Source organism: Ictalurus punctatus, chromosome 2 (genome assembly GCF_001660625.3).
Source record: "Ictalurus punctatus breed USDA103 chromosome 2, Coco_2.0, whole genome shotgun sequence".
In the NCBI taxonomy this organism is placed as follows: Eukaryota; Metazoa; Chordata; class Actinopteri; order Siluriformes; family Ictaluridae; genus Ictalurus; species Ictalurus punctatus.
This window is the reverse complement of record NC_030417.2, coordinates 19156713-19181506: the sequence shown is the minus strand read 5'-3', so window position 1 is coordinate 19181506 and position 24794 is coordinate 19156713. Positions and strand designations below refer to the sequence as shown.

Below are 24794 nucleotides of genomic sequence, written 5' to 3'. Positions count from 1 at the left end.
TTTCTATGGGGATTGCCAGACAGCACAAAGTCTACGTTTAAGGCGTATGCCATTGCAGCATGTCACAGCAACCTGTCTGTGTGAGGGCATAAACTTTTCACAGACTTTCTGAGGGGAACAAGGTACCTTTGGTCTGTCACACTCCCCCAAAAGCCCAGCATGGGATCTCAGTGCTGTACTAAATCCCTTTAGAGCCCATGCAGGATGCTGAACTGAAATGGGTCTCTCTAAATGTGATCAGTTCAGCAGAAAAAAATGGGAGAACTGCACACCTTTGCGATAAGCTCTCTTGGTGGCTGAATGTCTCTGGAGTGACATGGTTTGATCCCTAGGTCCATTTCCAGCATCATTCCACGAGAGGGAATCTGCTGAGCATTCCTAGCTTTCCCCAGAATGTGCCTTATGGTACCATTTGGACCGGACATCAGTGATTTGATTGGTTTGATGGTCAGATCAAGTGTATTATCTCTGTCGTGGGGGAGAGACACAAGGAGCTCCCCCTGTCTAAAGAGAGACTGACTCACTGGCTCATCACCTCAGCCGTACCTAGAGGATGTGTTTCGATAAATCATTACCCAGAATTTTCTGTTGATGCTTTTAAAATGTGGTAAATGACAGAAAACTCTTTGGAACACAACTCCTGACCCTACCTTGAAATGGTACTTTGCAAAGATCCTTGAACACACGCCACACAAGGAAGAACATACCCTCTATGTTCTACAGGGGGAGTAATAACATTATATACAATATTCACATGCATTCAAAATCTTTTAAGGAATTTAACTGCCTATGGATTAAAAAAAAAAAAAAAAAATCATTACACGTCTCACGATCAATATTTTAACCTTTTGTGTACACTGTCTGTGTTTTTCCTGCAGTATCGAGGGAGAGTACGTTCTAGTAGAAGGGGATGAGGTGAGCTATAAAATCTGCTCCATTCCACCCAAACACGAGAAGGTTCAAGCTGTGGAAGTGACCATAACTCACCTGGCACCTGGCACTAAACACGAGACATGGTCAGGAACAGTGATCAACTCCTGAACAAAGCTATTTCTGCTCAATGATTTTGTCCCTTTGCTGAATTTGATGGGAGAAAAATGGTGCTAGATGACGGCTGAGTATGTGAGAGCAGTGTGACAGCTGATGGCAGATGGAAGACTATGCTTGCCTTGATATGGTGGTTTTTTGTGGGGGTTTTTTTTGTGTGATTGTATCCATTATCGTTAATGGGTTTTTTTTCTTTTGATGCAAAAGGAGAATTCTTTGCTGATCAATATGCTTACACTAACCGTTTGTAGTTCTGTAGGATTGCTTTTGTTTATTACCAAGTTTAATGAACTGCAATGAAAAAAAATAAAGCCTTAATTCATATCTATATCATTTTCAAGATTTCATTTCAAAAACCTTAAAACACATTATCATACAATTGTTACTTTAGAAAACGCTAGCTGTTATCATGATCATGCTATCTGACCCATGGTGGCTTTCATTTACTGTTAAATGTTACCAAATACCACAGCACTGCTGAATTCTTTAATATGACTGAGTGAGGTTACAGCTGGATTTACTGTCAAAGCTGCCGTTCTTGAAAAACAGTCGATCGCACGTTTATATTACGTTACTGTTACTATAGTAACGGCTCATCCACAGCACAGCCTTTGAGAGAGAGAGAGTTGTGCCAATGGAAGTTCAAAACGCTTGATCGTCATGTGATTCATGTAGACTTCAGATAGTTCCAAGAAGTTATTTGCGGGCAGTTTGAATCCATAGAGTTAAAGAGACAGAACTGCGATATTAGTTACATCAATGTTTTAAAAAGTAATAAAATCCTCTAATATTTGAGGATCAGTGTGGTCAGTTAGCGTTACCTGCCTTCTTAACGCACCATGGTTAAAGACCATGTTGCTGTTGTTTTTAATAATTAATTTTGTTCTTAAACTTGTAAGTTAGTCAAGTTTAATCACTGTCATTTTTATGACTCTCTGATAGGACAAGAGACTCAGTGATTGTCAACTCACTGCACAATGGGTCAGTGGATTAGCCGCAGCATGATGTTAAGTGAAAATCCATTGCAAATAAGTGAAATGTAAAATGAAATTAAGTGAAATTAAATTAATCTTATTCTTTACAATTCTTATGCACCCCTGCACTTATTTAAATATATATTAATAAATAATATATTCAACTTAAACACATGTTCAAACACAATCGTATATATTTTATGTATTTTGACTTTTGCCATACACTTATTTGCAGCAATGGATTTTATAAATACATTTCTAATAAACTGAAAAGCATGTCAGGCATTTTGTCTGTCCTTTCCTGCGATTGTACAGGCATCTCTATGATCCATCCATGCGGGACCATAGACATACAGGCACAAAATTCATGGAAAGGTTTTTGAAAATAGGGATTTCGATTTGCATTGTACACATCATTGAAAGAATAAAGCCAAAGCTGAAAGTTTTTTTTTAAAGGGGTAAACCATGTTTTCATGTTAAACCGTGTCTTCAGTCATTACACTACACCTTCAGACACAGTGATTAAACCTCATTCTGCTGTCTTTATACATAGAGACAGTTACTTTGATGGGTGAACATACAGAGTGATCATTCGGTCATAACTTTCTTTTGTCTCTATACATAAAGAGACATTTACACTGATGGACGAACATAATAATCACCTGATTTTTGTGAGAAATTGCAGGAAGCTCCCACTTTTTGCTTGTCTACAGTAATTGCTAACATTTAAAAATGAACCTACAATAAATAAGTCTATTTAATGAAAGTAAAGGTCCATGTTTAACAAAAAATGTAATGAAATGAATAATTAAAAAACCAGTTCGCTCAGTTTTGTTTTATACATGTTCGCATATTTATATCTATATTTTGTTGTAATGTGGAGTGATGATCTCAAGGTTTACTGGGTTTTATATTATTCTTAGCTCCCTTTTTCATACTGTGGGTTTTAGTGAAGTTACTGAAAACAAACAACAACAAAAAAAACCCAATTCCTGCTCAATATTCAGCAACTCCAAGCCAGACGCCATGTTTGTAAGCGTTGCTATGGTTGTTCCGACAAACTACTACTTCTCTTAGCTACTTCCTGTTGGTTTATAGGACGATTACTCAGAGTCGCCCCCTCATGTATTTATTTTTCACACCAAATTGTTGAGGACCACGGGCGCCCCCTGGCGGCCCCCACTTTGAAAACCACTGACGTAGAGCACCTCACCACAGCTATAATTGAAGGAAAAAGGTGAACGTCAAATAACAGCAGCAGACATTTGTGGAAATGTATGAGAACTGAATGAGCCGGGGACCTGGCTCTCCATCAGGTGAACGGTACAGTAAGTTTAGAAGAATGCAGTGTATGTGGAGAGAAGATGCAGGTATGAAACATAAAGAAATGTAAAGTCCACTAAACACCACATCCTGTACAACACTGATAAACCACCGAGTGACGAAAGCAAGCGTAAACAAGTGTATACTGATACGTTACTTGTAGCGTTCTCCTATTATCTTTGGGGTCAATTTGACCCCATTCAATGTTTAACGTCTGTAAATAAGCTACATGATTGACTTTTTTTTCTTTTTTGCTTCAGCTTTAACAACTCTGTAAACATAAAATTAACATGATTATTTTTTTTTATATTATAATTTGACCCCAGGCTCTTTTAGCTATACAAAACATAAGAAATATCAACATTTTACACACATTTTTTGGTTGTTTTATTGAGGATACTATAACATGCTACAATTTGATAATGTTCACTATAATTTTATATATTCAATATACAGTTGCAATCAAAATTTGTGCTGTTGTGAGGGATTTTATTCAAGGGGTTGAATAATTTTGAGACTTGAGAAAACATAAGTTGTATTTTCAGTTGAATTCAGGGAAACCACTTGAACCAGTCACTGTGTTGAAATATTTCACTTGCTATTGTTTGAGTTGTTCATTGCAAACAGCTGAAAGTCTGTAAATTTTGATTGCAATTTATATAAAGGGTTATTTAAGTAGTCAACAAAGACATGTAAATTACCTGAGACAAAGCTTTAAAAAAACATATTCGGGAGCTTTAAATTGCTGGGGTCACCCCAGTGGGGAAATAAATGTTATTAGATCTGAGGGTAACAGGAGGGTTAAAAAAAAAAAAAAAAAAAAAACCCAAGAAAGTAAAAAAAAATTATTTATTACTGAGTACATTTATATTGCTTAGACAATATTTAACTAGGGAATAATTACATTTTACAGCCTATTTCACACAGTAGTGTAAACAAACATGGCAATGATTTTTATTTTATTTTATTGCCATTAGTGGTTCACAGATAATTCACAACTCTATACAATACTTACTTAGTCAAAAACAGACGGGCACAGAATCGTCGCATGTGTCGGGATTTTCTTTCTCTCTAACTGAGCAGTTTTAAGCATTTTCTACTTCTGTACACTCCATCTGTCCACTATATTAACAAAACAAAACTACCTTTATATACTTTACATGGACAAACAGGACACTGTTCAGCATCACCAACATTTATCTGAAAAATAAGCTAAACACCATGTAGTTAAGTTTAGACATTAGTGTCTCAGTGATGCGCTCCACTGAGTGATGAAGAGCTGAATTCCTCAAAAATAAAAGATGACTGGACGGGAGAGAATTATGCATGAATGGTGTTCTGCCGTCTATATCTGTATCGCACTTTCTTTATTCTCTTAAAAAAAAAATGAAAATAAGAGCAAGTCCCTGAAACACACAGGCATGAAGTTAAGACACTGAGCAGTTTGGATTGAGGAAGAAACACAGGAGAACGTGAGCTATATTTCTGGTCATTAAAATGAACCCTGATACACAGATTGTACATTAAAATCCTTTTTGGTTTTGTTATGGAGATCAGTTGTTTGAGTTTGTAGAACAAATGTTGTGTGTGACCGTGATCCTGGAGTCAACATGTAGTGTGCACACTGTAGTGTTTTCCGCAACCTGAAGCCATTTTTCCATTACCGAAACTATTTTTAAGTCCCTTTATAAAAATAGGTTTTTTCTAAAGAAATGTCTCCAATGTAAACAAACAAGGCTGAATTATTAGTGGAGAAGAACTTGCTGTACACTCTTAGCAGCGGAGAAAAAGGCATTAAAAGGTACCACAGTTTGTACGCCTGTCTTTTGACCTTCAGTATGGATATTATAAATCCTTCATTTATAATGTACCTTTAAAACTTATGTAAAGTTCTACGGCAGAGCTAAAGATCTAATTATGTATTAAATTAATAAAAGGCACACTAGTCACTTTACCTGGTGGAAGAAATACCAAAAATTAAGAAGCGTACTGCTCCAATAACAAACAGTGGTACAGTTCAGTACCCTTTTTCCAACCACAGAGTGTCGGATACTGATTGGACAAACGCACGTTTTACAAAATGGCCGACGCTACGTGTTGCTATGCTTCTAGTCGCTCGTCACACAAATGTAAAAAGGCTTTTTGTGTGAAATTGTGCTTTGTGCGTGTGCAGCTAGTTTAAGACGCTCGTTAACGTTAACATTCAAAACAAAATACAGAACACCACAGCAAGTTCAATCTTGGCCTCTTCCACGTTTGATTTGTTGCTCTTGAACTTGTTAGTTCTTCAAAATGTTGCAATGTTGCAGAAGAACGATGGAAACACACCTTACAGCACCTGCATGGACTCAGGAAAGGCCTGAAGTGGTCTAGCTGACTACAATAAAATAATATGGACATATAATACTGATATGATACTGTGTGTGAGGTATTAGGGCTAGTATTAGTCTGAAAAAATGTATCAGATCTGGCGCATCTGGCTACCCAGAAGGATTCCGTGATATTTTACTTTCTACTCCCTTGTCCTGGATTTACATCTATGTAAATCCTAAATTTATTTATGTGCTTTTACTTCCTAAATTTATTTATGTGCTTAAGTCTGACTCTGAAACTGAGGCATTCAGTCATCATTTAAAGGTGCAGTTTATAATTTTAGTGTTCTTATACTACTACTACTACTAATAATAATGTAATTAATAAATATAATCATTTATTTACATTTTTCTGGCACAGAAATGAGCTCCCACTGGATCTATATGTACACAGTGCCCTCCACTAATATTGGCACCCTTGGTAAATATGAACAAAGGCGGCTGTGAAAAATTGTCTTTATTGTTTAACATTCTGAGATTTTGTTAAAAATATTCATAAAAATACTCTGCTCTCATGGATATCAAACAATAACAAGCAACTTTCTGCAAAGGCTGAAGAAAGCCCATCTCCCACCTCCCATCCCCACAACATTCTACAGAGGAACTATTGAGAGCATCCTGAGCAGCTGCATCACTGCCTGGTTCAGAAATTGCACCTCATTGGATCGTAAGACCCTGCAGCGGATAGTGAGGACAGCTGAGAAGATCACTGGGGTCTCTCTTCCCTCCGTCAGACATTTATACCACACTTTACACCACACGCTGCCCCTCACACACTCGTCATCCTCCTGCCGTCTGGAAAAAAGGTACCGAAGCATTCGGGCTCTCACGGCCAGACTGTGTAACAGCTTCTTCCCCCAAGCCATCGGACTCCTCAATACTCAGAGACTGGACTGACACCAACACACACACACAAACACACACACACTATCTCTCTCTCTGAACTGAATACCGTCCCACTTCCATTGAAATATCTGCACATTCCTGCAGTGACTCTGTTGCATTTTTGCTGTTACTGTATTTATAAAAATATAGTATTTAATTTCTTGTCACTATTACACATTTTACCTGGCTGCTACCACAATAACTGCTATGTCCATATATGGTATAAGCTAATCTGCTGAATACTCTGTCATAGCAGGTTACGTTCACATTTTTACCATTTTCAAATTATATTGTTACTCTTTTGCACCTATCTTTTGCACTGTTATCTGTTATATCGGACACATGCACACTAGAACTGTGTATTGTTCAGCGATACACTGTCACTTACTGTGCCCACTGTCCTGTTTTAGTAGTTGTTGTACTATCTTGTGTTGTTAGCACACGTTTGCATGTGCACTTTGTGTAGAATGTGTAGATCTTATTTAGTTCTGTGTCGTCAGTTATTTTTTTTCGTCTCACAGTTTTGTGTAGCACTATGGTCCTGGAGGAACGTTGTTTTGTTTCACAGTGTAATGTACCATCTGTATATGGTTGAAATGACAATAAAACCACTTGAACTTGAAAACAGGTTTATCAAAAAATTATCTTTGTTAAATATAGGTGTGCAACAATTATTGGCACCCTTTGTCAATACTTTGTGCTAGCTCCCTTTGCCAAGATAACAGCTCTGAGTCTTCTCCTATAATGCCTGATGAGGTTGGAGAATACATGGCAAGGGATCTGAGACTCTTGAGACTGAGAGCTGTGATTCCTCCATACATAATCTCTCCAGATCCTTCAAATTTCAAGGACCACACTGGTGGACTCTCCTCTTCAGTTCACCACACAGGTATTCTATGGGTTTCAAGTCAGGGGACTGGGATGCCCATGGCAGGACCTTGATGTTGTGGTCAGTAAACCATTTTTGTTTTGATTTTAATCTATGTTTTGGATCATTGTCCTGCTAGAAGATCCAACCACTTCCCATTTTAAGCTTTCTGGCAGAAGCAGTCAGGTTTTCATTTAATATCTATTGATTATTATTAAATATTTGATTTGAGTCCATGATGCCATGTATCCTAACAAAATGTCCAGGTCCTCTGGCAGAAAAACAGCCCCAAAATATTAAAGAGCCACCACCATATTGAACCGTGGGCATGAGGTACTTTTCCATATGGCTATGTCTCTGTCTGCATAAAAACCACCTCTGGTGTTTATTACCAAAGAAGCTCAATTTTGGTTTCATCTGACCACAGAACCCGATCCCATTTGAAGTTCCAGTAGTGTCTGCAAACTGAAGACGCTTGAGTTTGTTTTTTGGATGAGAGTAGAGTTTTTTTTTTCTTGAAACCCTTCCAAACAATTTATGGTGATGTAGGTGACTTCGGATTGTAGTTTTGGAGACTTTCAGACCCCAAGACACAACTAACTTCTGCAATTCTCCAGCTGTGATCCTTGGAGATTTTTTGGTCACTCGAACCGTCCTCTTCACAGTGCGCTGCGACAATATAGACACACGTCCTCTTCCAGGTTGATTTATAACATTCCCAGTTGACTGGAACTTCTTAATTATCACCCTGATGGTGGAAATGGGCATTTTCAATGCTTGTGCTATTTTCTAGCCATTTCCCATTTTGTGAAGCTCAACAACCTTTTGCTGCACATCACAGATATATTCCTTGGTCTTATCCATTGGTATGAATGGGTATTGGGAATTGGGCCTATGTGTTATCTGACATTTATTCCCCTGTGAAACAGGAAGTCATAGTTGAACAATTTCCTGTTCCTAGTCACCAAAGGTGTATTAAAAAATGTTAAATATCAGTGGGAATATACTTTGAATATATTTTTCTCATATGAATTCATAGGGGTGCCAATAATTGTTGCACACCTATATTTAACAATGATATTTTTTTTGCTAAACTTGTGATGTGTTTGCAGTTGTTGAGAGCAGAGTATTTTTGTGAATTATTCTTTAATAAAATATCAAAAGGTTACACAATAAAGACAATTTTTCACAGCCTTCTTTACTCATATTTACCAAGGGTACCCATATTAGTGGAAGGCATTGTAAATGTGTGCGTATTTACAAACTGCTCCTTTAAAAAAAAAAAAACCTTACTTACCAAGAAGGCAACTGTGTGATTTCCTCCTTAATCGATGACAACTGATGCATCAATAACTAGAACCACACCTCAAGCTACTTAAACACATGTTTTTGTAAATAAAACTTAAACGTGTACTGATACTCATCCATTGTAATACTCCTGATCACTTTGTGCTCTTTACAGTGAGAAATATATTGACTGAAATTAAACAAATAATTAAAAAGTGAAGTAGATGGTTAGAAGAAAAAGGTGAGAGTGAGAGACTGTGAAGGGGAGGAACTGCCCATTTCGAGGGTTTGGACCCTTGTGCTCGTTCTCCTCGGCTTATCTGAGCTCTGCAACTCTATTTGTACTCGGAGAGCACGTCGTTGAAGATGTTGAGGAACTGATGTGCGTGATACTCTTTGAAGATGAGAGCGGGACGGACGCGGATGGATTTTTCACCGCAGCCGCCCAGGAGAACACCTGAGGAGAGAAATGGGGTGTGAGGAGAGCTTGCATGACAGAGCATTCTTGCATAAAACTAGCATTTAATGATGTTTCTCAGGTTATGTATCATCCTGTAGTGTAGCATTGCGTCTCCCTGCTTCAGGAGTAATTCGGTAATTTCTTGCACTTCACACAAGCAATGATAAAGCACTTACTGCGATTTCAGGAAAAAACCTATTACTGAAATTACAATATTATTATTATTAATTAGGTTAATTTGGTCTATTTATGTATTTATTAAAGACAATGAGCCTCATTCATCAATCTTTTAGTAAAGTTGTGTGTAAATGTTTGTGCAAGCCAAACCGAACTAAAATTTGCTTTACAGTTGAGTCTGCAGTATCTTAAAATATTACTTTTAAGCCAAAATACTCATTTAGTGGCTAAACACACAACTTTCTAAGTGAAGAAGTGCAGTGTGTAAGAAGTTATTGTAATTTAACCCAGTGTGTGTTCGCTGTGTTCCTGCTCACCCTTGTCCCTGATTTTGACCAGAAGGTTGTCTCGAGTGACGTCATTACAGGCATCAACGGCACAGAAGGTGCCCTGACCACGGGCTCGACTCAGCAGGTGAGGATACTGAGACTGAGAGGAGGAACAGGGGAGAGAGAGAGAGGTAGAGAGAGAAGGGTTTTTTTTCCAGGTCATCTCCCATGACCAAATCCACTAAAAGGCAGGTCTGAGCTAACCTATCACTGTACATTTTTAAACAAAATTAACATAAGCACACTTAAAAAAATAAATAATAATAATAATAAAGCATTCCATGCAACATTAAAGAAAAGAAATTTTACTATAAGAAGCGGATAGCATGATATACTGAAAACCATGATATCATGGATTAATTTTTTCATGAATTATCAACACTGTTCTAGCTGTGCCTCAATCTCGAGATTGCAGTGTTTTTCCCCCTCTATTTTTAGTCCCGGGATGCAGAAATTTTCACAATTTTCAGAAATCACAGTTTTTCCCCCTTTTCTCCCAATTTCAGCACAATGTTTTTCAATCTCAACACAAATATTTATTTTAGTCTCTGAATCACAATTAAAAAAAAAAAATCTTGCATTAAAAATAAAATAAATAAATCAAGATTATGATTTTTTTTGGTATTTGTTTCAATTTAGAAATTAGTTTCTTTTTATTTATTTATTTCAATATCACAATTTCTTGCTAATATCATGTCTAATTACTTTTAATTAATTGAGGAAATGATTAAAGCTTCTTAGTTAAACCAAAAGCCACAGTGTATAAATTCAGCCATCACAAGGTTAATTACAGAAGCTGTACGAGTTACCTGCAGTTCATAAAGTCCCTGCAGCAAAGCTTTCCCACAGCGAGTCACTTCTTCCAGAAGATTCTCTCTTCTGATGACGTTCAGCACCTCTGAGAGGAACAGGTTCTTTGACGGGTCTCCCATCCATGTGTTGAAGATTCTGTAACCCTGTGCCACGACACACAGAAATGCATTACTTCATTATCAGCTCAGTAAAAGCAGTCCAGTGGCATTTCATAATAAACGCACAAAAGTGTGTGAACACACAAGAACTTTCTCACAGCACTAGAGGGCACTGTTTGTTCAGATGTAAGAGGTGTGCTATGGGAACGCTATTACTCAGAAGTGTTAATTAAGGCTTTTCAGTAATCCAGGACAGTTTGAAAGGTTGGCAACGGTAAGTAACAATGATTTGATCTTGAAATGTGAAACAAAACTGTAAGTACTTTTGTCTTTAAAGTGATTTTAAAGAAATAATGTTTCCTGACTTATCATTTGCTATTTTACAACAAACTCAGATATCGTTAAGACTGTGGGCCACAAAGCAGCTATAGATGTTTACATTTATAAACTGGGACCCTGTGACTTCATTACAACCACTAAATACTCACATGTGATTGCAAATAAACCATAAGCCATGGAGGAATATAAAGAGCCATGAGGCACGCACACACACACACACACACACACACACACACCCACCCCCACACACACCTTATCAGGCTGCATCTCGTCTGTGTGGTAATAACCTCCCGTCAGCATCTTCTTGCTGAAGGAGATAATATCGGCAGGGTCGTCCGTGCCCCAGTGCTCATGAGCCCAGAACTTTCCGGTGGCTCCGCCCCCTGTTTGAACCTCATCCACGTGGAAGGCGCATCCATGCTGAAAGAAATTGGCAGAGCAAATAGCATCAGGTTCATACCTCATTCCATTCACATACTAATACACTGGGACAACACGTCAGATCTCCAGGACTACTGTGAGAGAGACATAAACTTACAATTTTTCTTTCCTTCTATAAACTGTTTTTTTTTTTTTTGTAATATCAAAATCTCCATGCAAATTATAGATACAACTCAACAGTTCTCCCAGAAGTTTATAATACTTTATAACTTTACTGTTTTATAATGTTTTTGAGTATGTAAATTCTGCTCTATTGAAATCCAACAAAGTCACAAGTTTAAACGTTCAACATTATTAAATGATTACAATTAAAAAAGTGCCAACTGGTTTACTATAATTTAATTACTTATAGTGTCACCCAAAAAAATAAAAACATAAATAAATCCACAATGGCAATTTAATGAGACCTATGACTCTGTGTACGGACTGTCCAGATCATAATCTGACTCTAAAACTATACATAAAAGCCAGAGACAGTGCTACTATAAATCCATTTTAAGATAAAATATATGTAGTGTGCCTAATTACAAGTGCATAAACAGAGTGATCAGGACCTAGAAACGTTTCTCAGTTCACTTACTATGTATGTATTTAAAATGATCCCAAACATTGTGGACTCTGTACACTCTCAAAAAACCATCACAGTCCTTCATGTGAAAGTCACCACTTCAGCTATAAACCACAACAAGGTGTGTGCCCTTGAAACTGATGCACACGCCACCACAGATAGTCTGACAGACATGAGTGAGTTCATCAGTCACACAAGGGCAGGGTATTTTTGAGGTCGTTGTCTAGCTGTTGTTCCTTTCGGTCTAATTTGAGATGACAGAAATCGGGAACGTGGGGAGAAATCGCCTGAGGAGCATCGTGTGCTCATTTGCTTCCTGCACTGTGTTTTTTTTAAAAAAATATCTACTTCATTAGATCATTTATACATTATTTACATCCTCAAGATGATTCAAAAGCGAGCCAAATATAACCATAATAAACTATTAAGAAGAGTTCTTGCAGTCTATGCAGGGTTCTTAGAATTTCTTTAGATATATATAAAAAAAAAAATTAAACATGAAAATAAAGGAAGCTCTAAACACGTCAGATTTACACCCTTATGGTCTGGGTACCTTGCGAGCGATGCTGCGCAGTTTTATGAAGAAGTCAGGTGATGCATGGTTGTCTCCTCCCTCTGCCTGGATGGGCTCGATGACGATACCTGCCACAGGTTTGCCCTTCTGCCTCCACTTCACGATCAGGTCCTCCACCTGAACCACACATGGGGGAATATTTGACTTAGGATAGTGTGGCTATTAATAAACGTCCTTATAAACTCAATATATGATTTTAAATCATTTAATATACATTACGGGGCTACGCATGATCTACGTGTGTGATGTCACTAAATAAGTTCTAAATAATAATCATGGTTGCTATAGTAAAGGTAAATAAATCACTGATGATTCAAATCGAGACTGAAAATCCACTTGTGACAAGCCTACTAGTAGTTAACTAGCTGACTAGTGATATTAGGTGATATCAGGATGAAATCTGATTTGAATATTGGAAAAACCCCCTTGTCATGCATATTCATAAATCCTTGCATATATTATAAAGCTAAAGTGTTTGAATGCAGGCATTAATGAGGAGAGTTCTGACCTCCTCGAGACAGCGAGCCTCCTCTCGGGCGTTCTCTTGAACAAACTCCTCCAGCGGATACTTGAGCCTGGGGAAGGGCGCGATGGGCCAGTCCAACGATGGGATGTCCAGCTTGTGAATAACTTTGGAGTGTGTTGTCGCCAAGCAACCTGAGGACGAATCAGAACAGCTGTAAGGACAAAGTAACGACTTCAACTGCTTTGCGATTCAGTGGAGTTATTGATCTAAATGTTTTTGGATATTCCTGAATGCGCTTTGCTGTTTCTAAAGAAATTCGACAACACACTTGCCAGACTTACCGAAAGTTCTGCCGTGAAATGCTCCCATGAAGGACAGGATGCTCAGATCTGGACATCCAGGACTCTGCAAACACACACACACACACATACAGACAAAGATAATAGTGTGTTAACTGTTTGTAAAGCTTATTCCTTTATGAAAGTTTGATTAGGGTAATCATTCTAAACATGTGAAGTTTAACAGTGAGCAGGACAACAGTTATGTTTATCACAAACATGTTTACACCTACATGGCAAAAAAACAAACAACAAAAAAACCCAAAACAAAACAGATCTTCAGCAAGTAAAACATTTTGAACATAGACGAGTTTATCTAATACTTCTCCTAATGAGATTATTCTAAAAAGTAAGTACATTAATGAAATCTCTATCTCTAGACAATAAATAAGAACCTTTTCTAGCCATTTTACTAATTTTAAGTTTGAAATGGTCTCAATCCATTACAATTCTTAAAAGAAATAACTGCTTGAAACTAGAAAAAAAAATTATCTGCCAAAGCAATAGTACAATTTAAACATTGCAGTTTATTTTGATCCAACCTCACAAATGAGTTAGTCAATTTTTTTAAAAATCTGATTATGTTTTTACACTCAGGTGCACAGGGGCATGTTTGGGCTTCTTCGTTTCAGTGAAGGGAAATTGTAATGTGTTGTAAGAAGAAATGTAAGACATTCTATACAATTGTGTGGCCCGAATCGAGGCTTGCTGCTACTGACTTTTTGTCCAAAAATCCCCAATTGTGTGGTGTCATTACAATTATTTTATTGCTCTGGATCGAGTCGGAGTCTCCCCGATCCCAAATGGTACATATCAAACATGTTTTGACTCTTGACCAGGCTGTCGGAGGCGGGATACCCGCAATAGCCAAGGAGAGCGAGCAAGTGTCACCAACTGTGTTTCGTGCTTTTATAGCGGAAACACTGCAGCCACAAACATGCCACAAAAGTGGAGTATGGTTCTGCAACAAAGACAAATGATGAATTTTTTAATAGTATGTTGAGCCTAGGGTACTGCACTCTTTGGTTCTTGAGAGAGAGAGAGAGAGAGAGAGAGAGAGAGACAGAGAGAGAGAGAGAGAGAGAGAGAGAGAGAGAGAGAGTATGTGTTAAATAACTTTCTGCTGTGTGAATGAGGCAGCTGATATGAGGTTAATAAACAAAATAAAGTGTGAGTGGTTTGATAAAACACGAGTTTCTGTGAGATCACATGTCTGTGAAATCAGTACTACCAATCGACAGGTGTGTGATCTAGTGGTCTGGCCAAATCGTATAGTGTATGCGTTCAGAGGATTAGAATGTTAAAAATCGGTTGAAACTGTCCTTGTCTGTGGTCTCCCACGGTTTTAAAATCGGTTAAGATAAAAAAAAATCGTCTAGTGTGTCCCTGGCATTAATCAAATTTGAAATGTGCTGAAACGGAAAGAAACCGCTGGTGTAATAACAACCACACATGGACAGCCAAGGACAACAACAGCAGTTAATGATAAAAACATTGTTGTTTTGGGATTTGTCTTCACAACTCTCACAGTCAGTGACATCACAAACAACTTTTTAACCAACAATTTTGATGTCAAACCCAAACGTCTTCAGTGTATAGCAAAAACAAAAGAATTGACCTTGCCGTTCCAATACTTTCAGAGGAGACTGTACTTAAAAATAATACTTATTATGATTAATGTGTAGTGGTGAGATACCTGGTTTATCATACAGGAGCTCGTTTCCTCTGCTGAAGGATTATTGGTGCCTCTCTCTTTGTTCTAGAGATGAATCACACACAGAAAATAAATTCTTTAAATCTGTAGTCTACTTTAATATATTTTTATAGACACAAGAAAATTTGGAAATTCGGAAATTAGATGCGTTGCTTTGTCTGAGTGAAATATAAAACAAGATTAAAAATGCTATTATATGGAGAAACATTCCTTTGATAATTATTGATAAATGCATCATGATCCATCTGTAATAAAAATGTTTCCTTATCCACAGACAAAGGTTTTTGAATCTATATTTTTTCATTAATTTTTGCTCATGCATGTACAAACATCACAGATATCCAAAAAAATTTTAGATTTCATTATGCATTTACATTCTGTGAAGGAAATTTCAATCTTCTCTATTATTTTTGGGAGACTTCATTCAATCAGAGCATGCATGGATTGCCCCACCTACTTGAGCACAGCCAATGAGATGGCGGCATTAATAAAAAAAAAACAGCACTAGCATACAAATTTGGTTGATAGCAAACTTACAATCCGGGCTGTCTGCCTTCCAAGATGATTAAAAAAAAAAAATACTGTAATTGATGGACCATGCAATGTGTATGTGTGTGCGTGTGTGTGTGAGAGAGAAAAATGTATAGTATTAACCGTGCACTCACTTTGTACCAGATGAACATAGCCTTGAAGGCATTCTCGTTGGAGCACGAGCCACACACCATGGTTTGCACACGGGTCATTCCAATGGGAGCGATCTGGGGGGGGGGATTAGACACATCATATAACAAAAGCAATACTTTAGAGCAGTGACTCTATAGCCAGGAGGTCTGTAGTTGTTTTTAAAAAAAAATCACAACCCATATTATCAAAGTTATTATAGTTAGGGGTTAGGGATGAAACAGTTACCGGTTTCATGATAAACCAGGATAAAATTCCCCCAAAGGTTAGTATTACCGTGTCACATTTAATTATCATTAAAACAGTGTGTGATTATCGTGATTTGTAAAACTCGCAGTAAATGCTGTCCACGCACACCCAGCATGTGTACACACCCATCCCAAGTGTGGTCATATTTTGGATTTTATAAAAATGCTGAGGGAAGCTTAGTAGAAGATGGTAACCCTGTCTGCAAATCGAGCCAGAAGCAAGTTGCTGTGATAGGGGGCTTTGGCGCTTTTTCCTCTCAACCCCCTCGCTTTTAAATCGCTTATGAATGCCCGTGCGGCCCTGCAAATTTCACTTTCACTTTTGAATGAGCAGCAATTCGGGGGCAATTGCTTGAATGGTGGGTGCAGAGGGGGGGGTTCTCTGGGGGCTCGAGCCCCTGCCCTTTTCTACAATATTTAAAAAAGTGTCCCTCTTAACATTAATTAATGAACAATTATATTATGTAAAAAAGCATTTGAATTCAAATTAACACGAGAGTGTGCACAAAACAGTAGCAAATTATCAAGACAGTCAGAGAATTTTCCTGTTTATTTGTCTGACTGGAGTCTGCTGTCAGATAGTCTTGTTGTTATGATACAATCGTGATGTGTCTCTCTTCAACAGGCAGACAGGTGTGCTGAAACCATTAACTCTACTGCTAACCTTTTCGTATTAGCAGCATTTTATATCCTTATGTCGGTAGTTGATTGAGAGGGAATGTGTTGGAAAGTACTAGCTACTCAAGTTCGTTACATTTCCAGACATGCAAGTAATCTTGTTATATTATATGCATCTTATATAGTCGGTGAAGGCACGATGCCAAACAGAGATGGCTGAAAATGAAAGAAAAACTGAAGGAGGAGGCATTGAAAGGGAAAGCTTAAAACTTTGAAACTAAAAAGCCAGTTCAGCAAGCAGTGCTGCAGTTTTATGGAAATTGACATTTACATTCATAACCATGACGCCGCGGTTTCAGCGGCCTCAGATGTGTTCTCGCAGACATATCATGACTTTTCTGTGGAAGGGTGATGTTAACCTATGACTTTAGAGAATTTCTTTTGGGTTATTCTGCGCTACGCTAGAATAAAAGAGGGAAATGAAGGAAACTCTCTTATATCATGTACTCTCTTATATCATGTATTCACTCAATCAACTGCCATCCTTTATTATAGCTGACACATGTATTTTCCATACCTTGAGAGACTTATTTTTGTGGTATGCCTGCGTGCTTGGCGTAACTGTCTGAACCTTTCTAGCACCCTGCACAAGCAGAAACTGCCCACACACTGCTGCTTATCTATGTGTATAAATACTCCTGTTGTGCACGAATAAACTCGGATGTTTCTGTGAACAGCATGTGTCAATGTGTGTTAATTCAGACTCTCCAGGCCCGAATGCTCTGCGGTCAACCACACTTTCTCAATCATAGCACAGAACTAAGAGTTAAGAGAATTAAAGGCTGAAGAGGCTGACGGAGGACGACTGAAAGACATAACCTGAGATTCCTTTTATCTAACACTGACTTTACAGTAAGTGACACACAGTGGGTGTGTCACTATATTTGTGGATGGTAGTACATTTCCTAATGTTTAACTTTTCTTTTAATGATTCTTTGGATTCATCTCTCCACTAAAAGTTGCGGTTTTGCTGTAATTATTTCTATAAATGTAAAAATAAAATATCGTCAGGTTATATTAGTGTCATTCTCATATTCATTATCATGAACACACACAGTCTGTTTACAATGTCTACCAGGGTGATAAGAATATGTAGTTAAATTAAAGTTAGTAAAGTAGTAACACTGTAACATATCATCGTCACACTTTTATTTGTAGTTTTGAATTATCGTTTTATATTCATGTATTTCAAAACATCTCGTGAGGAATCTAACACCTCCTCTTTGACTTCCATTAGCAATGAGTGTTGTTTTCTGGGTGTTGTTTTCTCAGTGCAAGGAAATATGTTGAAATTCTTGTATGTAATCACCACACACACTAAAGATCCTTTAGACATTAGATTAAGCTGCTAAATGGCAGAGTATCTCTTTAATCCATTGGTTTAGATCAATATGTTTACAAGGTGGAGATTTTAGAGATGGTCTTGAGGTAGTCTCAGGATCAGATGCTCGACCCATGGACTTGTGTCTTTTGTACACTTTTCCAGCCACAAGTTTCAGAATCCTCAGAATTTGATTGACTCTCTGCACTTCAGTGAACTGGTTTTTAGGAAACTAGGCAAACACTGTGGCAAAATTAGCTTTTTGATGCAAGAATGGTGTCTCTCAATATTACTAAACAAGCTAGGGTTTAAAAATAAATCTGTGGTTGATCTTTTTTGAGTAAATTTGCCTCTTTCTGGTTCGTGGCCATGTTTATCAACAAAATGTACTTACGAGAATAGTCCTGAGGTGATCACGCCCTCTGAAATGAGGTCTATTGCTATGATTATTGTGTTATTTTTGTCAAAAAATACCTTTGAACCACAAAGGCCATTTCAGCAACCGCAAAAGCTGCAGGCGATTGCTGGAATTATTCCAATTTTTCGCATTTTAGACACATACAAACTTGAATGTTTCCAACGTGGCTGTTCCTTTGCTATAGACATTAGAACTCAAGCTGTGTTTTAAATAAGTTCTCACCGATAGCAGACTTTCAGTCAGCTTTTCAGGAAAATTCTCAGGTGGCAGAATTCCAAGGGCTGGCCGGTTGACAAATGCACTCTGAGAAAACAGAAAGGGGGGAAAAAAAACCACACAATCGGATATGAGGATCTTCATGTTTGACTACATCAGCGCATGCACACACTATTTGCGTAACAAACATAATGCAATGTCGTCTTACCAGATTGTTGGGGTTGGCAAGCGCTTTCATCAAAGCGGGATGATTATAACCTGCACAGAATCACAATAAATGTTAAAACAACGAAAGGGTTCAACTGTAACCCTAACCCTTGGCTTTTTTTGGTTTTTCGAGCGGGAACGCCAGATCAGGTAATATTCTATATATCCATATGCTGCGTACTGAACAAACAATCCTTGTGCTGCAGTAATCATATTTAGTCTGGAGGCTGTGGAGAATATTAGATGCAGATAATGAGAGTCTAATTGATTCAATGTGTCACACTCGTGTAAATACGACAGTAGCGATGCCTGCTAAGCAGCGCCTGAAGCAAATCATGTCCAAAGGTCAATTCTGCAGCGATTCAACTCATTTTAGACAGATAATCATCTCTATTAATTCAGCAGCTTGCTTTCTTATTAGATTCCCAAACAAATGCAGAGTTCAAATGTGAAAATAATGTGCAACAAATGTAATGCAATTGTTAATATTCATCATCTTAAAAAAAAAAAAAAATTCAGAAATTTATTAAATTCTGTACTTTTCTAAAATGAGAAAGAAACAAAGTATGCTTATGTCGTGGCAATTTCAAATAAATGTTAAAAGACAAAATCCCACAAGGAAGGTTCTTCTGTATTCACAGACGCAAATATTTGATCGACAGCGATTAATGCGGTTAAATCATTTACGATATAAGGTGCAGTTCATTTCCTGCGTGCCCTTCCTTAATAAAATTGTTCTTTTTCTGTAGCTGAAATAGTATTTTATGGTGCACTATGTAGGGCCAGGTTGTATCCTAGGTCAGACGTGGACCATGCAAATTATTGCACAAGCAGAATCGATTAAACAACGAGCTTGGCTCCGGAAGCAGTCCCCTTCTTGTGGTTTATCCTGATCACTCAAGTTTATGTAAATTATTTAGAAGAAGGTAGCTCACCAGATGAGAGAGAGAGCTGACAAATGGACAGAGATGTAGACATGACATCCTACGTTAGCAAGGAATTTTTTTTTTATGTAACCGGTAAACAGGAAACCATCTGGGATTGTTAAGACTGAATAATTTAACACTGTTATGGATAAATAAATAAAAACATACCGGATACATTATAATTATGATATTTGCTCGAGTGGGCATAACCTACTGCACTTTTTGGGACGTGAAAGCAAGTTATAAATTAGCTTAAGTTATAGGCTCAATGATTTTCTATTCAAATACTAAATGTGTTTTATGTAATTAATCTTCAAATGTATTGTATAATGTAATGAATACTCCTAATATAGCTGATTCAGGTTTTCACGGGAATGTGCAACGGTGTGTGAAAAGCAGTGCTGTGAACCAGATGGAACTGCCTTTTTTTTGGACTTTGGTTTGGATTATATAAGCGCTGGTCCAGCAGTTCCTCTACCCACCAGCAGAGACCGTTTCCTCTACACAACCCTCTGCCAGAATGATGTAATGAGTTCTAGAAGTTCTTCTAAAGTCAGTGTGCTGTGAATGGCTGCAGGTGTTTGATGCCACTGCTTCCTTTCTGTATTATCATCAGTGCTGTTCTTGTGCTCATTGCATCTGTTCAGATATCTGTTAAAAATTTAAAAGGACAGGAACCGATTCTGCTGCAAACAAATTAGCAGTAAATTCAAACAGTTACAATGTCCCTCACTAACATTCTATTCTGAGCGCCCTGATAATCTACAGTTTTAAAGGTGCAAAAGTCGATTTTTTTTCTAACTTATATATAAATAACCTGAAAAATATGTAGAACATGGTCAAAAATAGTAGTTTACATCATGGCCTCAGCACGAGTATACAATGTGAGTGAGAAAATCTGTTTGGAAAAACCATGGTACAGTCCATGATTGTGTTTACATGGTACGTTTGTGTCAGTCCTTCTGTAAACAGTCTTCAAAGCTCCGTCACTCCGTCTCCATCTGAAATCGGTTAGCACCCAGCACAGTCAGATTATTCTCCTGTGTGCAAAAAAACAATGCTGGTCTTTGAAAAGGAGCAAAAAATAAATAAATAAATAAACTACAAAAAAAAAAAAAACAACCAAACAAAAAAAACATTTCAAATCCTATCCTAATCTTCACAAACTTTTAAATACATGGCTAAAAGCGGTGGAAATAATGTTGATACTTGTCTCCATTTGGTTTAAAATCATGCTATCTTGAAGTTAAAAAGGTAGAGTGATGATTATAATGCTTCAAATAATGAATGGTTCTAGATCTTCTTAAAGTCTCCAATATTCTAACGTTTTGATTGTTTTTCTTAAAAAGAAAAACGGTCCGAGTCCATGGAACGTTTGTTTGTGGAACAATTATTATTATGATTACTGGTTCAGGCTCTCTCACTCGCCTTTGTACTCGTAGTTTTTTTTTTTTAACTGAAAAGAGAGGGTTGCTCAACTAGGAAATACAATAATCCAAAAAAAAAAAACCAAGGAGTAAATAATCAGCTGTCACGAGAGAAGAGGAAATACAGAGCAATAACTCCAGACAGATGAGGATGGGTTCTCTTCTGAGTCTGGCTCTTCTCAAGGTTTATTCCTCATATCGTTTCATGGTGCTTATCCTTGCTTTGAGAGGGTGAAGACGTAGAGAATGTTTAAGCTAACGGACGCTTTAGATAGCTATATAGAGAAGGTTTAAGCTAACGGACGCTTTAGATAGCTATATAGAGAAGGTTTAAGCTAACGGACGCTTTAGATAGCTATATAGAGAAGGTTTAAGCTAACGGACGTTTTAGATAGCTATATAGAGAAGGTTTAAGCTAACGGATGCTTTAGATAGCTATATAGAGAATGTTTAAGCTAACGGACGTTTTAGATAGCTATATAGAGAATGTTTAAGCTAACGGACGTTTTAGATAGCTATATAGAGAATGTTTAAGCTAACGGATGTTTTAGATAGCTATATAGAGAAGGTTTAAGCTTGGGGTGAACGGAGGTTGTTGTGATCACGAGCACACAGCCTTATCTGGAACACCAGACCTCTCTAGGCCCCACACATACCCCCTCTGGGGGTCAGAGAGCTTTGCTCTCATATTACATGCACATGTATACACAGCGAAGTGCACTGACCTCTTTCTGTGTGTGTGTGTGAGTGTGTGTGTGTCTCTGTCCGTCTGTATGTATGTGCATGCGCGTTTGTCTCTGTCTGTCTGTGTGTGTGTGCGTGTCTCTGTCTGTGTGTGTGTGTGTGTGTGTGTGTGTGTGTGTGTGTGTGTGTGTGTGTTTTCCCTGTGCATGCAGTTGAAGAAATTCTCACAGATGGATGAGCACTTTTCATCTGCAGCATTGGTCATTGGAACATGCAACATACAGTCACCAAAATTATTGGCACCTTTACAAAAACAAGTACTGCAGGAACCTACACATTCTGTACAATTATCTAAATTATTGTTCAGCCTCTACAAATTAATATTTACTGAGGCCGCTTCTAGAGATAATAACAGCCCTTGACTATTTCGCTGGATGTTTAAGAGAGACAAGAAATCACAACAGCACGGGCTATAACGTCGGCTAGCACTTTAAACACCCCATGTAGTGCACCCTACGCTTACTAGGGAGCTTTGTAAAGCTTGTAGAGCAGTGGAAAAATGTAAAGTCTGCTCTCGTGTTTTGCTCCGAAACAGAGATTTCTTCGCTGAGAGCGTTCTGTCAGCACGACTTAAGTGCTCAGTCTCTCGGATAACAAGAACACAAATCAGCGTTCAGCTTGGTCGTAATAAACATCACAGTGTGAAGTGGCTGGATAGTTCTGGGGCAGTGCTGTAATAACGCAAAGTCATGATTACGCTCTTCATTTCTGTCTGTTATCATGATGTTGAAATAGAAATGAATCTCATCATATCTGCAGGCATCATAGGGAGGTAGTGGGAGAGACAGACAGAGAGGTCTGAGCTCACTCAATTTGCCAGAATTGATAGAATATTAAAAGGATCGTTGCTCAACCCGATGACCATGTGCTGTCACGGAGATCAAACTGTATAGCGGATGCTGTACATACTGGTCATAAGTGCAGTGTAGACAGAGGAGAGGAGAATATTCTGCTGTGCAGTGCCTCTCTAGCTGTCAGTCATGCTTCATTAGTCAGCCTCAATTCTCCCAGCTGGCACGGCTAACGTAAAGGCTAACGTAAAGGCTAACAAACAACGTGCTCCAGCATGGATCGCCAGAGAGGAAACTTCACAAATGTATTATAGTGTGTGATTATAGTACTCTGGGACTTTTATAGATTTTTGCTACAGTTCTCACGATCAAAACAGGAATCATTTTTGGTAGTCTGAAAAAAAATTAAAATCTTTTTCCAAATCTCCAGATGCTTTCTTCAAAATATATTCTTCACCTACACCTAAGCTATTGAGTTTGTCTAATCGTAAGGACAGCCTGTTTATCATATTATCATTAGCTTTCGTCCCCAAGGTAATCTTTTCGCATTTTTTCGCAAAATGATAGAAAACTCTGTTCATCCAAGATGTCTGCTCTCATACTGTTTCTGTGGTCAGTTACACGCTTCTGGTCATGTTTTCTGATACTGATCTGGAAAAGGATTCAGCTATGAGAGCTGGAGAAATGGGTATTTATAGAAACTGCTGTCTTTATGCGCTCCCCTGCCGCCCCTCTGCTATAATACTCGTATCAAAAATACAAAACATTCGGATTGTAAATATATCATATTTATTGCAATATTGTAAAAAGGCAAAAATTGGCTTTTCTTTTTGTGTTGGAAAGAAAATCATCATATGTTTTCATAAACGTTACCGCATTTTGTATTTTATTTATCTATAGTAAATCCTTCTTGTTACTGGTATTAAGGTAGACACACTATACACTCCCACAACACCATTTCAAAATTTTATTAACATCCCCTCTCTCAACAGTCTCATGTAGTGTGAACTTTACTTTTAGATGCATTTTTGCTCACTGACATCCACTACATGGAGGTCAAACCGTCCTAGCATAAAAGAGCACCATTCAGAAACTCATAGAAAAGTGTGTTGAAACATCTGACTAATCACAGACGCTCATAATGAGTTTAGTGTTTGAGTTTGATGTGCAAGTGTAGTCTGATGTACAAAACTGCTATCACAGAACGTACCCAGAGGAACAGAGGAGATCTGTGTGTACAGATCCAGCATTCGGTTGCCATCAGCATCCACCAGGTAGTTTCCCCGGCTTTCCTCGTAGTTACAGAAGAAATTAATTGCGCCAACGTTCTGTGAAATGAAAAGACAAAAAGAGCACGAAGATGGGATGAGTGCTGTGGTGTCCTGAAACTTGTTTTTGCATCTCCTCATAAATATGACATCTCACGGTGTGTTTAAAAGCCATACGTGATTAAGTTCTTCGTTTGCTACTTCTCTAGCTCTGTGGAAATTTTTCCAAAGATTCCGCACAGCCTTTTAAAGTATCTGATGCGTCAGCATTCTTCTACACTTGAGGATACGTTTAAAAGGACAGCCAAACCGAACAGGGAGATTTTTTCCCACATCAGCACTGTGCAGTTTAATTACAATACGTCAAACTGATTTTATGGCCTAATGACACACACGGTGCTCAAGAGCTGAGTTTAACGGCCATTAATAGCAGTGCTGCTTTATTTTGTACTCAAACACAAAATAAATAAAAATGAGTGAGTGATTACTTAATATTTACAATGTCTGATACTTCAGTAGAACTATTTTTCTTTATCTAACACAGCCATAATTAATAGATCATAGATTCACAGACTTACATTTAGAAACTCGACATGTTTTGATAACTGTTTTCCCCTTAGCGCAGATTAATTTTATGAATAAAATCCTAAACTTCTGAAATATTACACACAATACTTAAATATTTACAGTAATAGTCCAGATATTTATTGAAACCATAGAGCTTTTTATTCTTGAACTTTCCACCGACAGAGCACATTAGATCTTAGGTGTTCTTTATGATTTAATGGCCGACTTG

The 24794-nt window shown here is 37.8% G+C and overlaps 2 protein-coding genes across 3 annotated transcripts in view; one reads left to right on the top strand and one right to left on the bottom strand.

Moving 5' to 3' along the window:
* Positions 1-1375, top strand: part of carhsp1 (calcium regulated heat stable protein 1) — a 29879-nt gene extending 28504 nt beyond the window's left edge. For both annotated transcript variants that reach the window (XM_017450922.2, XM_017450930.3), the window contains exon 4: positions 879-1375. In XM_017450922.2, the coding sequence (XP_017306411.1) occupies positions 879-1041 (163 nt within the window). In that variant the 3' untranslated portion in view covers positions 1042-1375. The remainder of the gene's footprint in view (positions 1-878) is intronic.
* Positions 1376-4179: 2804 nt separating this feature from the next.
* The window catches only part of abat (4-aminobutyrate aminotransferase), a 33601-nt gene continuing 12986 nt past the window's right edge, over positions 4180-24794 (bottom strand). The window contains exons 5-16 of the mRNA XM_017491760.3: positions 23941-24058; positions 18844-18893; positions 18642-18722; positions 15739-15831; positions 15056-15118; positions 13363-13426; positions 13064-13212; positions 12535-12672; positions 11225-11392; positions 10532-10678; positions 9711-9822; positions 4180-9213 (exon numbers count right to left, since the gene is read on the bottom strand). Of these exons, the coding sequence (XP_017347249.1) occupies positions 9092-9213; positions 9711-9822; positions 10532-10678; positions 11225-11392; positions 12535-12672; positions 13064-13212; positions 13363-13426; positions 15056-15118; positions 15739-15831; positions 18642-18722; positions 18844-18893; positions 23941-24058 (1305 nt within the window). The 3' untranslated portion in view covers positions 4180-9091. The remainder of the gene's footprint in view (positions 9214-9710; positions 9823-10531; positions 10679-11224; positions 11393-12534; positions 12673-13063; positions 13213-13362; positions 13427-15055; positions 15119-15738; positions 15832-18641; positions 18723-18843; positions 18894-23940; positions 24059-24794) is intronic.